General features: G+C 33.0%; 2 protein-coding genes across 5 annotated transcripts; one reads left to right on the forward strand and one right to left on the reverse strand.

The window, feature by feature from the left end:
* The first annotated feature begins 419 nt into the window (after nt 1-419).
* Nucleotides 420-2,251, forward strand: LOC127256619 (putative F-box protein At1g19160). The gene is made up of 2 exons (XM_051282729.1): nt 420-925; nt 1,669-2,251. Exons 1-2 carry the CDS (start codon nt 420-422, stop codon nt 2,249-2,251), a joined length of 1,089 nt encoding a protein of 362 aa, XP_051138686.1.
* Nucleotides 2,252-3,172: 921 nt separating this feature from the next.
* LOC127256686 (uncharacterized) lies at nt 3,173-9,988 on the reverse strand. 4 transcript variants are annotated; one of them, XM_051282817.1, is made up of 10 exons: nt 9,860-9,988; nt 9,706-9,775; nt 9,427-9,466; nt 7,091-7,199; nt 6,629-6,876; nt 5,360-5,542; nt 5,116-5,263; nt 4,819-4,958; nt 4,120-4,155; nt 3,173-4,034 (listed from the first exon to the last, which is right to left on the reverse strand). In XM_051282817.1, exons 4-10 carry the CDS (start codon nt 7,158-7,160, stop codon nt 3,378-3,380), a joined length of 1,482 nt encoding a protein of 493 aa, XP_051138774.1. In that variant the 5' UTR covers nt 7,161-7,199; nt 9,427-9,466; nt 9,706-9,775; nt 9,860-9,988; the 3' UTR covers nt 3,173-3,377. The 4 variants fall into 4 exon arrangements, with proteins under 4 accessions (XP_051138774.1, XP_051138773.1, XP_051138775.1 ...); XM_051282816.1 differs by having other exon boundaries at nt 3,174-4,034; nt 7,082-7,199; nt 9,401-9,466; XM_051282815.1 differs by having other exon boundaries at nt 3,175-4,034; nt 7,082-7,199.
* Between the last annotated feature and the right edge of the window lie 5,449 nt (nt 9,989-15,437).

Here is a 15,437-nt window from a genome sequence, read left to right on the forward strand (position 1 = left end):
ATTTTGATGTATTTGATTTTGATTTCAAATAAAGCCATAATTATTAGTTGTTTATCTTGTACTATTTTCATTAAAAAAATTATTATTTTATCTTACACATGAAATTACATTAAATTATAATTTAAATTCAAATTCAAATTTAAAATTCCACCCTTAAACCAAACAAATCCTAAACATTCCATAATAATAATAATAATATCAACATTAAAAGTTTCATATTTAAATCAAATACTTTTCCAAATCTTTGTAAAAAAAAATAAAATTCTTCCAAATTCCCTTTTATATATATATATATACCCATCCTTATAATGATTCATTCTCCATTCATTTCACAATCCCTAAATTCAGGCTTTAATTATTCTTCTTCTCCATCCTGAGGCTTTAATTATTCTTCTTCTCCATCCTCTCCAACAATACCAATGGCAGCTCCTGCGGACAACAACATTCCGCATGATATTCCAGACGACGTCGTTTTCGAAATCTTGACTCGAACTTCATTGCGAACTTTAGATACATGCAAATGTGTCGCCAAGACATGGAAAGAAGACATCATTGAAGACTCAATATTTCTGCCGACGTATTGCGAAAGGACCAAAAATTTATCGGGATTCTTTCTCCAAGACATCCGACCGTTGGATTACCTCTCCATGTTCACATCCATTGATCATTCATCGCCGTCGGATCGTATTTCTTGTCTACCTCGAGACATGAAAATATTGGCGTCGTGCAATCAGGGCATTTTATGCTGCATAAAAAGAACATGCAGACAATATAGGTATTACGTCTGTAAGCCGGCCACGGAGCAATGGCGATCGTTGCCTAATCCTAAGCTCCGACATTGGACTGTCGGAGTTGCGATAAGGGTTTTCGAGTCGAATCCTTTAAGGTTCAAGGTTATTCGAATTTCAAAGAAAGGTTTTGCAAAGTAAGCTTCTTTTACTATTTATTTTTTAAGGTTTGGATTTGGATTTAGAATTTAAAAATTATTGTTACGTGTAGTTTGAAATTGAGTTTTTTAAAATAATAATATTTTACTTAATTAAATAAGTATTTTTTATGTTATATTTCGAATGCAAAAGTATCCATAAATAAGTTTCTTTTACTATTTATCTTTTTCTTTTAAGGTTTGGATTTGGATTTAGATTTGAGATTTGAAATTATTGTAACACATGGTTTGAAATTGAGTTCAAATTCTATCCAACTTAAAAATTTAACTTAAAACTTAAATTATGATTTATAGGAAAAGATTTAGGGGGGAGGTTTTTTTTTGTTTTTTTTTGTGAAATAATAGTTTTTTTTTTTTATATATAATACGAATAAGTATTTGATTTGTTGTTTTGAAACTAAAATTATTTTTTAACCTTCATTTTGTCTGATAAATTTTTCTTATTCATTTATAATTTCTTTGTGAAATTACAAAGAAACTAGGCTAATCTATCAATTTTTTTGTAATAAATTAATAAGTAATATTTTATTAGTAACTAGAAGAGTATAAGAATATTTTGATATATTTATTCTTTGTATTTTGCAAATAACTTTATGATATTTGTATTTATGTAAATGACAAAATAGAAATAATAAAATTTTAAATTAAAATACAGATATACTCTAATAAAAATTTGATTAATTTTTGTGGTAAATTAATCTATTTATATTTTTTATATATAGATTTTCAGAATTATACGAATATTACTGCGAAATATTCGACTCAAACACATGGAGATGGCGGGAAACCGAAACCCTATTCTTACCAGATGAAGAATTCATATTGGATCGGGTGGCGTCGATTTTTGTCAAATGTTCATATCATTGGTTAACGTATGACAACAACGTTGTGGCCTTTCACGATCCAACTGAAAGCTTCAGTACATTTCATTTACCCGAGCTCATGTCAAAGGGGTATCGTAAATACACTCACAAACAGCTCGTCGACTACCAAGGGAGACTCGGACTGAGTTGCATGACCGATGAAAGTACGATCGAATTATGGCTATTGGAGACGTCGAACGGGATTGAAAACGAGTGGAAAAAGCACGTGGTCGTGGATATTGGACCAGTTCGAGAGAAGGTGATGTGGCCGAACCCGGCCGGTTTTTATAACTCGGGATTTATATTATTGCAAGGGGTTTATGAAGTATTTATTTATAAAATTAAAGACGGTAGTTTAGTCAGGGTCAAGTTGAAAAATGGGCTGAGCAGGGGTGATGAGATTTATTCGTTTAGGTCTGATTTGGAGATGGTGAATTTTTGAATATAGGAATTTATTAATAATTATGTTCAATTGGTTTTTTATTTTATTTTTTATTTTATATTTATAATTGAAATATTACATTCGTTCTAATATTTTGTTATTATTTTTTGAATGTAAAAAATAAATTTGTGTGATATAAAAAATATATATCTTAATATAATTTTTTATTTTCAAATCTAAAGGTTCCGTATACAATCAAATATGTTAATAAAATTTAACTATAATATAACAATAAATTTTATTTTTATATCTTTTTATTCATTTATGTGTTAATTTTAGTCCCCTGTATTTTCAAATAACTATTTTTAATCCCTTATTTATTTAAATAGTTCAATTTCAGCATTTAATTATTATTTTTTAAAAATAAAAATCAATAAAATAATTATTACTTCTTTCATGACCTAATCTTGGACAATGGGCGAAAGCCCGATCCAGCAATATCGCGTGAGTGAAGAAGGGCAATGCCGTTCAGTCATCTAAAAATAAGTTAACTTTGCTATTAATTAAAAATTTATACAAATTTTACTATAAAAGATATATGTTTTCATCAGAAATATTAATTCTTATTTATTATTTAAATTCATTTATATAATTTTTTCAAACATCTCCACACAAATATTTTCTTTGGACAATTCATTTATATATATTTTTTTCAAACATGTCCCCACAAATATTTTGTTTGACAAAATACATTTATTTCTCTTATCGACACATTATTATTGTAATGGCAAACCAAATCAATTTTCCCCAAACCCATCCTAAAGATACACGTGGACATTATTTAAATACAATGTCAAAACTAAATTTTCTCAAATCAAACCAAAAATAATACTAATATATTTTAGAGTAAACACAACCTAAAAATATAAATATTTTTCAAATTCAATATTTTCAACTAATCGAAAAAAAAGAGATGAAATGGAAGCAAGGCATAGGTAATTGAGACATAAAAGTATGCGAAAAGCCTTCAAGGCTGGAGCTGCAATGCAATGCAAGAAGATGTTGGTTACATATTCATTCTGCTACAAAAAAGTCCATCTAAAGCCTACTCTCTATCACTCTTATCTATACTATACTATACTTTTTAACTTCTTGTCGTCATGTTACAACACAAGATCCATCCATTTCACTGTCGCTGCACCGGGGCCTGATGGTTTTGCCCGTAAAATCCAATCCCCACAGGGTTGTACTGCTGAGGCGGAGGCCGGTATAACAGTGGCGGAGGAGGTAAGTTTCCGGCAGCATAGCCATACGGGAACTGAGTTGCAGGCGAGGAGGAAGAAGGCGCACCGAGGGGTAGGGGCGGAGGCAGGACAAACGGCGCCTGTAGCTGGTTCATCTGGGAGAGTGCCTGTGTGCTCGACTGCGCCGCTGCTTGTTGAGTTGTCGGGAAGTAGTTGGAATTTGCCGATCCATCTGAAGTTCTTGTGTCGGAAAATGGCGCAGGCTTCTCTAGCTTGGGCCTTTTGAAGCTGCTGTTGCTCATTGATGCGACCTCTTCGGCGACAAGGGAGGATAGGACGGATGTGAGCATCTCGGCAGAGGATGTTGACGCTGTAAGTTTGGCAGCAACTGCGGCTGCCACGGCCCTCTTGCTCTCCTCGTCGGAAATTGAGGGATTTAGTGTTGTTGTCGACAATGTGCGCGCTGCAGGATTGGTCGGTGGCTGGGCAGGTGGAGGGAAGGTTGGCTCGGGTAGTACTTGGTTTGTGGATGGAGCCGAGAAGGTTGATGTTAGCTTGATTCGGACATTAGCTGCTCGTTCGATCTGACCTTGAGCAACCTGCGAGTCGAATCAATTATATAAAGCAGAAGGTGAAGCGACGAAAGAACTTGAAAAGTAGGGGCACAAATTTGTTTGATCTTACAAGTAACTCGCTCTGAATCAGCTCCAGCTTTGATTCCTGCAAAGTCATGATTGTTAATGGCTCCGTGACGAAAAATATATCGCCTGTTGTTGTTCTTTGCTTAAAACAAATTCTATGTGCTTCTACAAATTCCGAAATATTCGTATTCTTTAACAGAACTATGATACACTAATAAACATACTTCCTTCAACTGAAAATACTTTTTTACCTATTTTGAATGTAATACATGATCACAAACTACTACTATAATACAACTTTTATATCAATTATAAAGATATTATTATCCATACAATTAATTTATACAATGGGAAAAATGTCAAACTATCTTCCACATAAAATACTTGAATCTACAACAAAAATCTAAAGGAGTATTTTGAAGTGGGACAGAAGGAGTAAAAATTTTTGGTTGGGGGTTTTGAAGAATTTTTACAATTCATAATATTTCTTTACAAAAAAAAAAATCAAATCAAACATCTATTCTTTACTTTTTTATATTTTACTAAAAAAATATTTAAATTCAAAATATTACATCAACTATTTATATCTCAACAAACAATTATTTAAATTCAAATTTTTTACTATTTAAAACCCAAACTCAAAAGCCGAACCCCCAAACAAACACACCCTAGATGACAAACAATTAAAAGGTGCAGCAGCTACTACTGAGAAAAGGATATGTAAAGATTAAAATAAAATTACTTGATCTTGAATTGCTTCTCTAAGCTGGGAAGCCAAAGCAGCTCTATTTCCCTCAAATTTTTCGAGTTGGCTAATGCATTGCTCAAGTGTGTTCTCCTGTTGATGTATGTTATCTACAGCATCAGGTCCCAGCTGGCTTCCTGAGATTTAATTAAAAACTGCTTCAAGAAGTCGAAGAACATTGTAAAGGATTCATAACATTATCAAATAAGAGCAAAATACTGGGAGCAATATACAACAAGAGATTATCAGTACCAACTTGAAATAAGTTCTATACAGAACTAGCTCAAATCAAACCTTGAATTGCAAATTCTTTCTCAATTTCTTGTACACAAGAAACAGCAGTTCTACATTTTTCTAAGGTCACTTCCTCATCGGCAATCTCATCGTGCACCAAATGGAAAGCAGATAAAATCTTTTCTGGCAAGCCTCCTACAGCTAGTTTCTGGAATCGACGAAACCATTATTAATAATAATAAATCAAAGCAACAGGATGGAAATATAATGCTAAATAGAATTCCAGTATAAAGAATGTACTTACAATTCTCAAAGAGTTGTTATCTCTCTTCAGAAGCTTGATGGGATTCGCATTCTTTCCATTGATAGAAGATGAAGGATTCTTAGTCGGAGAGTTTTTGGGAGGAGGTGGATTCTGACCCAGCATTACATTCTTGAGATTTTGGCCCCTAGAACCAAAAACTTTTCTTTCTAGCCAAATATCAACCTGGGATAGAGACTCCATCAAATTGGAAAAGTGGCAAACAGTGGCAACTAAAGATCAAGAAGATGAACAGCAGGATAGAGCAAAGTTTTAACTAAACTTAAACAAAGTTTTAAAGATCATGTATAAGTGACACACTAGAGAAACCCAAAAACATGAGAAATATTAGTTACTGAAGCTCCTGAAATCAAAGCATTCTAAGCAGGATTTGAGAACTACAGAACAGACAAGCTTGAATAAGCTACGAGACATATATAGGGAGGCAGTGCTTGTATATGTACGTACGTATTTGTGCACGCATAACAAAATTGAACCATGTGCTAAGATAATCAACTAGAATATGGTATCTAACTCATCTGCAGCGATTTCGCTCCAAAGAATTCACTCACATACATAAACACAAATAAAAAAGCAAAACAATATATTAAATCAATAAGGCATTTTTAATCACAAGTTTAACGTATACTCTATAAAATCCTAAAACCTAATTATGAGCCCTTTAGAGAATAGACCATCCAATTATTTTATAATCAGGAACATTAATTACTATGAATCTAATAAAGACATTATCTCACAACCCCAAATTAATCAAATCAAGTGACGAATTTCACGTTCTTAATGCCAATCACAATACATGCACCCAATCATCACACTTCTACTGTTAATGTGAATTGTTCTTGAACACTGCAGCTCACTCTTGTTCTGTTTATGGCATAGGCACACTGAGGCTTATTGCTGCTTACAGGATTAGCCACTTAGACGAAAATAGTTGGTTAAAATGTGCTTAAAAAAGAAAAAGAAAAAAGAACACAAACTTTCCAAAGCCATTTCTTGTAATATTAGCACCACACGCCCACACATTTACAATCAAAGCAAAGACTATTCATTTACATAACCCCAAAAATCCAAGAGAGCCAGGCCTATGAGTTGAAATAAAAAGACAAGTGACACCATTGTCCAAAGGCAAGCAAATGAACATCAACAAGAAAAAGGAGTAGAATTAAACTTCTGACAGAGTTTAGGAGTCCCAGTACTGCAAGAACAATCACAGAAGAAAAAGCTCAATGAATGATAATTAAAGTAAATTACCAGCCTGTTGGCAACTTTTCTGTAATTTTCTTCACCACTATCATAAACATGCTTCAGTGCCGTAGGAAGAACCTTCCAGAATTCATTGACAAATTCACTGCCTTTTCGCCTGCTATTTTGCAGGATGTCATTGGCCAAGTATAACAGGGATATTTGTTGCCCCCGAGGTGCAGAGTTAAATAGTGTCTCCCATGTTTCAACAACTTGTTTGGCCTTTTTGCGGTGAGAGACACACCAACGTGATAAAGCTGACAGATGATTAAGTAAAAAAATATTAAGGAGAAATATATTGCAACATCAACGTGACTGATGATAGACAAAAGTAATCCCCCAAATTAGACTCCTTTGGAGAATAATGGTAACAAGCACACCATTCAGTTCTAAGCCAATCAATCAGTAAAAAGTCTAATGATTAAGACATATAGAATGTTGAAAGGGCTAGAAGAAAGATACATTCTATACTTTGCTGAGAACTGTTGAGTTTAGATAGCTTTTCTGTCAGTATACTCTCATTGAAAGCTTCGTCACCCATTGCTACTTTTGAGGAGGAATTTGTTGTGCCTAAGGTAGCCTGCAAGGATATATAAATAGTTAAGCCCCAAAAACGTGAGAGATACAAGAAAAGCAAAATTTAGTACAGTAGCTGGTTAGAGATTGTATCCCTTCAAAAATGTAATAATCAACACTAAAAATACCAAGATACAGAATATAATGTTTCTAGGCAGACAGCAAGAAGCAGTTAACCAGTCAAAACTCGACAAGAATTAATAAGGGAACAAAAGGGAAGCAATATATAAGTTATGAAGATATAATCAATTAATTGATGACGCATCTAGCATATAAATTTAGTAAGAAGAACCAGAGGTATATAAAAACTTTTTAACGAAGAAAAAAAAACGACACATCTTCAAAAGGACCAATTTGGGTTGGAGTTGTCCATTTTAGAACTAACTAGAGAATCAAACTTTTTCCTAAATATTAATGAACTTACCGATCATCAACTCATCCTCCTCCAATTCATTAGAATCACATACTTTAATATTGCCAGGAAAAATAACATGCAATGGAAAGGCAAGCAGGATCACCCATCTGGCACTTTAATATTTCCACAAAATACGTGTTTCATATTAATAGCCGAAGTAGAACATAATGATAATCAAAATGGGGCAAGGGGCAAGCTAAATGTCTTATAAGTGTTCTATGCATATATCACATGCAGTGATCCAGAACAAACTACTATCAATTTCTTAATATATGATCAAATTACGATGCAAAAAATGCCATATCAGTGCGTGCACAAGGACCACAACACTGTTTCAAAGTAGCAACATCAGTAATGATAGTATCATTCCACTTTTCTAGCAGGATATTGATTAATTCTTGGCTGACAGGAGACTCCAGTTAAATTCAATGACCCAACATTGTTAGCCTTAGAGAGTGCAACATTGTTAGCCTTATTTTAAAAGGAGACTCTAGTAGTTCACATGAATGCCAGTAGTTGGGTAATGATAATTTGAGTTCAAGTTGACATTTTTTTTAGCTACTAATGCTTCATCAACATAATGTAACTAAGGTTTACTTGAAAGTTACAGAAGATCGATTGATTGATAATGGATATTTCATTGCTTTAGAATTACTAGTGGTCACATCAGAAAGTGCAATCACACGCAAAAAATGATGAAAATATCAATGCGTATTAGTAAAATAAACTATAGGCATCTGATATGTATGCACATTATAAAGCAATGGCTCAGTAGAGAATGAGTTGAGAACGGAAATGTCCAAAAGTAAACAAAACAACCAGCGCCAACAATTAAAATCTCAAGTAGATGATATATGAAATTGGGAAGAGGAACTAACACAAAACTGCTTTAATATTACAATAGCTGACATTGGAACTTCTTAACAAAGACGTGTTGTTCTCTTTGAGTTTTTTCATTATTTTGTCTCTCTTCTTTTCAAATCTCTACTATGGAATCTCACCGTTCCCAAAAAAAAAAACATATTCATTTTTCATACAAAATATCATATTCAATAACTATTTCATCTAAAAAAACAATAAAAACAAAAACACAAAAAGAACACACATCCAGCCTTAAATATATTTTAAAACTACTTATAACTATGATCTAACTTCTAATATTGATTTACCAACAGCAATGGGTAGTAGTTAAAATCAGAAATTAGTTATGAAAACACTTTCCTTTTAAACACACACAATCAGTTAACATTTTAGAGTATAACTTCATTTGCAAATACTTCGAATTTCAACTACTAATTAACCTAAACCTTTAACTTTTAATTGTGATTTTAACTAAAAGTAAAAAGATGTTCTAGCAAACACTTTCACAGTACAAATACAAGTGTAAGGCCCTAACGCAGGGTTTCCTATTCCTCTTCTTCCCTTGTTTTTCCCCTTCTTTTTTTTCCAATTATAGCATCTCTTTTAATTCTATAAAAATCATCCTCCTCCTACTAAACTTTCCAACGATGTTGTCCCACCACAGTTTTACAACACAAGTCCCTTTCAACCACTACTTTTCTCCTTTAAACAGTTTCCATCGAGCTTTGATAATATATTACAGTTGTTATGTAACACTACCTGTTATTAGTATCTACCAACAGTAATGGTTTCTGGTCAATAAATAAACCAATAATACCCAATTTATAACTTTACTGAAAAAAAAAAATTCTTGATTCCAAAATTCCATGGTTTTATACAGATATATATACATCTAAAGCTTTATAAAAATTTACACACAGATGGATTACTTTGTTCCAGAAAATAAACCTTGTACCTTCTTGAACTCCCCAATTCGAATCCAACTCAAGGGAAGCCTATCAAATAACAACATTCAGATATTAATATAGAAACCTGGGCAAGGCCAAAAATTAAAAAACAACAAACAAACAAACAAAACTCTTTCTCCAATAAATGATTTTTTTTTCTTTTTAAATCACTCCGACAAGACTTCCTTTCAAAAAATGGGTTCCCAAGACTGGAAAACAAGAGAACATAAATTAGAGGAAAGCGAATGCAGATTTGATTTTTGTCGAAACAACAGAAAAAGTCTTACCCACAACTCGAACCACTTCCATTGACAGAACTCGCTGAAAATAAACAAAAATTATTCTATGGGGGAATCCCTGAAAGTAAACACACGAAAGGGTAAGCATAAGAACAAAAATCAAAATTCAATCCGAACCAAGTGAGCTCGCAATTATACATACAGCATAGACGCGGCGCAGAGAGCTTTCAACACGTAAGCGACGAATTCCGCATTGAATCGGATTGAAAAACCCTTGAAAATTATGGGTGTGTCTTCTTCGGGAAGGGCTGATAAAAGTAAACGAAGGGAAAGTGGGGCTCCAGTTAAAAAGATAAAATTGGGGAAATTAAAAAATCAACAAAATAGTATAAATTTAAAAAATTAAAAATTAACCCCTACAAAACATTCAAATCACATATGAGGCCATTGACATTTGACACACAAAAAGTAATTTTGGGACATGTTATTTTTAGGGAGAGTTGGACTAAAATTCCGTCAGTGAAATCAATTTGTAATTCAGTCCCTATTAAGAATTAATTAGACTGTAGTACCTACTTACTTTATGGATTAGGTTTATTATAGCTCCACAATTTGTATTTTTTTCTCAATCACCAGTATATATATACGCAACAAGTACTCGAAATAGATTAATCAATACTTCTAATGTTGTAATATATATCTACATTACTTTCCGCTCTACCCCATTATAACTTTATATACTTCTATTTAAATATTGCGTGCCTTTTTTAGCGAATTTTAAAATAGTGAAAAAAGACAGTTACTCACGATTTAACAGGCGTTGAGGCAGGAAAACCCCCCATAACTCCCATAACCCCGATTTTAAACCCTACTTCTTCTATCTTCAAGCGAAACGGCGTTCTCCAACCTCTGGCGATCAAGTAGCGACTGATCGGTGCAAAAATGGTGAATAAAACAGTTAACCCACTCTCATCCTCCAGGACAAGCTCGAAAAAGTAAGACCTTTTTTAATTTTTTATTTTGTTAATATTAGTATTTTATATCGTAGTTTGTTCGATTATTTGAGGTATAAGCCTTGGTCTAGTGTTTGTATTCCTCTATCAGTTCCGTGTTGAGGAGTCCTGGATGATCAGTGTAGTTTTGTTTGTTAACTGGGTTTGAAATCGTTCATATATTTGTCCACGTAAACCGAGTTGAATGTTTTATTTTGGCACTAATTTTGGGTCATTTTATTTGTTTAATCTGTGATTTTAGTTATTTTTATAGATATACATTTTGTTTAGTTACCTAGAGTTGCATATTAATTTTTTTTTTTATTGTTCGATAATTAGTCATATTTTTGGGTTGGTAAATGAAGTATTGTTAGGTACCCCGAGTTTTAGGGGACTATTGTGTACTCAGAATGTGTTGTTACGTAGTCTTGATATATTCTGATAAAATTTTAAATAAATTCGAGATTTGGATAATGTGGACTGATAATATTTATTTACAAATCGGGTAAGAAAACAAATCGATTATCAATCGGTTTGCAGTACCGATTGGTCTGTATGTTCTCCAAGTATCACATCCATGCGAGTCCGGCAGTATCAGTGGCGAGTTTGATAATGTGAAGAGATGCCTTGGTAAAATTACGGCCAAAATACTGAAAGGTCCACCTCCGAACCGTAGATTCCAAATAAGCAGCACATAGTAAGTGAACGTTGTAATGAATTTGGATGGATTTGGGTTTTTTTATTTGTGCTTGATTTGTGTAGTGTGTTATTTCGATTGAATAGTTGGTTGAATTGGTTAGATTTGCCTCATGTTCGATAAGATTATATTAAGATTGATTGAAGAATTGAATCGTGGGTTAAATTTGGTGAAGCTTAATTTTTGGAGTAATACTATAAATTGTGTCGTGAATGATTATATGATTAATTCTTCACATGGTTAAAATTATAATAATGTACATAGTGTACCTCCACAACGGATCGATGTATCCGTCTAACTAGATCAAAATACCTTCAAACTGCATATATATATATGATCATATACATGTTATTCATTAGTTAGGAAGGTTATCCTTGTATGAAGACATCAACGAGCTAGAAAATTTATGCATATTGCTCTTAAATTGGAATTAACTAATTCATTACAAGACCTTGCAATGCTGGAAGTAATGCCTGCAATGAACAAAAGAGCATATACAAATACCTGACTACATTAGTGGTGCACCTAAGAAACAAAAACATATAGATATACTGCGAAGGTTTATGCCTTCATCACATTTATATGTATTTTCTGTCAAACATGACATGCCTCGAATATATAATGATATACCTATATTAAACTAGTAAATACCCCAAGTTAACTTACATATGTCCGGGGGGTCTAATACTTCATATATTGAACATTAAGTAAAGTATAACATTATCTTTAGCAATATTCGTACATAAGATGTATTCATCTTTAGCATAGTCAACTATATCAATCTAGAAGATTAAAAAGTTGTTTAGAAAAATTAACAACATGATCCATATAGGTGACCAATAGGCAATGGGGTTACTTAGTTGTGTTGTTGGTAAGGTTAGTACTTAGTTATGATGCATATGCAACGGTTGTACAGATTAATAATGGAGAGTATTAATCTACTATACTTTATTTAATTGCATTCACAATAATAGATTTCAAACACTATAAGAGCGACATAATATTATAACATGTCATTCTTTCACACAAGTTAGCATCAATGGGTACCTCATTTGTTTACCAATATATCCCGGAACTAGTATCTCATATGCTCCTATAACTAATATCTATACCTGGAAACCTGTGCTTGGGAAACATGCCGTTCTCAGTTCAAAATATTCAATTTTTGTCTGTAAACAGGGATAAATTTATCATTATAATATTTCTGTGAATTTCGTAATTGTATGTAAAGATAAACAACACATATTTATTATGGATAGCTAAACAAATCATAAATAACTTAGTTAAATTATGTTCTTTTGGGACTCATACATGTTTTGTGGTCTTGCCATTGAAAAGTATGGCATAAGCTGTCAAATATAAACATACAGTACCTAAATTTTTCCAATGAGGCTATGAAAAGAAGTATTCTCACCGAGTTTGTGTCTCTCCGTCAGGGGATCAACTGAAAGCAACTACATTCACGAATATTTGCTACAACAAGGAAAATACCTAAGCAATCATCATTCATACCTTGAATGTCAGTGTTTGTACCCGAAGCACATAGTTACATACCTGCATCAAATACCGACATACCTTGTCACAGATCTTATGTACCTATAATATTGGTATTATATGCTTTAGTAACAAGTATATATACTCCGATAGTATGTGCTTAAAAAACAGACTTTTTTTGTTCAAAATATTCACTTGTTATCGGTAACCAATGATGAATTCATCGTGATAGTATTCCCACGACACCTTGAATTGTATGAAAAGATAAATAACATATATTTACTATAAATGACTAAGTCAAAAATAACTTAGTTCTATTGTTTGGTATATGTACAATTATAGTCCAATCTCCATATGTAGATAGATAAACAAGTCATAAATTACTAAGTTAAATTACATTGGTTGTCAGAGTAAATAATTGTTGCCACGAATTAAAAATCTTTAGATCTATTACATAGTAATACATATTGTAACACACACAACAACATTCAAGTGAAAACGCGAGTTGCAATCTACTACTAGGACTTCAAGTGTTTTTTGTATAATAGGACAAACACATTTTTCTAAAATATTTTGACCTATAAACATAATAATCCAAATTGTCGCACATTCACAAACTCAAATATCAATCAGTCAGAAGAATTTTAAAAAATAGTAACTCGGTGAGTAGGAAAGTACTCCAGCACAGTTTCGATGTACCTCTCTTACATTTTCAAAAACCTCTGTTATCAACAAGTCATATATAAAAGACCATCATCACATACCCGTAATTTTTGTTCATCTACCATAATACATAAAATTTACAAAAAGAGCTTCAATGCAACAATACTCTTATTGTTGTATATTTATATACAATATTACATTATATTTAGCACGCCAAAAGTAATTACAAGAAAAGGATTGATGGACATCGTATCAAAACATAAAAAAATTACACTTAAAAAAATCTACGACAATTGTGCTTAGTTTTAACTAAGTATAAGGGACCAAATTAAATACTTCTGCAGCTGGAATTAAGATATCAACTTCAAGATTTGTTCTAATATAATTTTAAATATAAATATTAGTATTTTTTTAATAAAAATTAAATTAAATTAATAATGGGTAAAGTGTATGAACTTAATATTTGAAAATATAGTATATTCAATAGTTTATTAAAAATTACTTTAATATTCGGTAAGGCATACCGAAATTAATTAAATTAATAATAGGTAAGTGTATGAACTTAATCTTTGAAAATATAGTATATTCAATAGTGTTGTGAATTTATTCCCGGATTATTTGGATTTATCGAATAAACATCGTATACAAAATACGAAATCAATTAGTAGCGGAAGCAATTAAATCGAATAAACCCAATACCGAATTAAAATAAAAATGAATTAAAGCTACATTCCTAATCTGGATTTTATCAATCAAACACAAACAACCAGTGCATTTGAATTTCTGGAATTGAAATTAAAGGAAGAAACACTTCCTGTATGTCTTCTTCATTCCAACCACGAGAAATCACTTCAGCCACCGACGAGATACGACGACGACTTCGGCAGACGGCAGTTGAGCTCGGATGGACAGCGGCAGTGACTTCCAAGGCTGCGGAACCCCAAACTGATATGGGTTTCTTCTTCGACAAGCAGCGACGATTCGAGTCCGATTCGTCTTCTCCGGTACAGAAGCTCTTTAGACAACAATACAAAATAGATCGACGAACAGCTTCGAAATTCCGCCGATTTACTCCGATCTTCTTCGATCTTTCACCGGCAGCGAAGGGACGGCGGTTTATCGGCTCAGATCGTTGGTGCTCGAATGGCCTGAGGTAATCATGCCTCAAGGTTGGAGGCCGGCTCGTCACTCCAAGCCACGACGCCCACCGGAATCGGCACAAGAAAATGGTCCCCAATCTCACCGGAAAACTCACAGTTCGAACTCCTCTCTCCCACCCTCTCTCGGTCTCGCCCTCACTCTCTAATCCGATTGTAACTCTCTCAAAACTCACTTCCCCCTAGAACTCCCAATCTCACATTTTATATCTAATTAGATATACATACGGTTATATCCAAAATTAACCACCTAACAAACCCCTAACTAAATCGGTTTGGGATATATGGGTTTAGAATTAAAGGGTTGGGCCGATTCGATGGGTTGGACTACAGAGTGGGCCAACTAATTATATATCGAGGGACTTTTCGGGTTAAGTCTCGAACAGCCAAAATTCCCAACAAATAGTTTATTAAAAATTACTTTAATACGGCTAATTCGGTACGACATACCGAAATTTATACTGTATACTGCATACCGTACTGAAATTTTCGGTATGGTAATTCATCATACCGTTACCGAACTGAGAAATCGGTATACTGAAAATTCAATATGATTTATATTTTATACCGTACCGTACCGATTATTCGGTATACCGAACTATCTGTACGTTATCGATGTATACCGATTTATACCAAAATATTGAAATTTTAACGGTAGATATATATCGTATTATACTGGAAACTTAAACGATATTGACATATACAATATTATATCGAAATAAGAAAATTTAAATAATATGGATATATACTGCATTATACCAAAATACACAAATACCG

Source organism: Andrographis paniculata, unplaced genomic scaffold, assembly GCF_009805555.1.
Source record: "Andrographis paniculata isolate CXL003 unplaced genomic scaffold, ASM980555v1 Contig56END, whole genome shotgun sequence".
NCBI classification, from domain to species: domain Eukaryota; kingdom Viridiplantae; phylum Streptophyta; class Magnoliopsida; order Lamiales; family Acanthaceae; genus Andrographis; species Andrographis paniculata.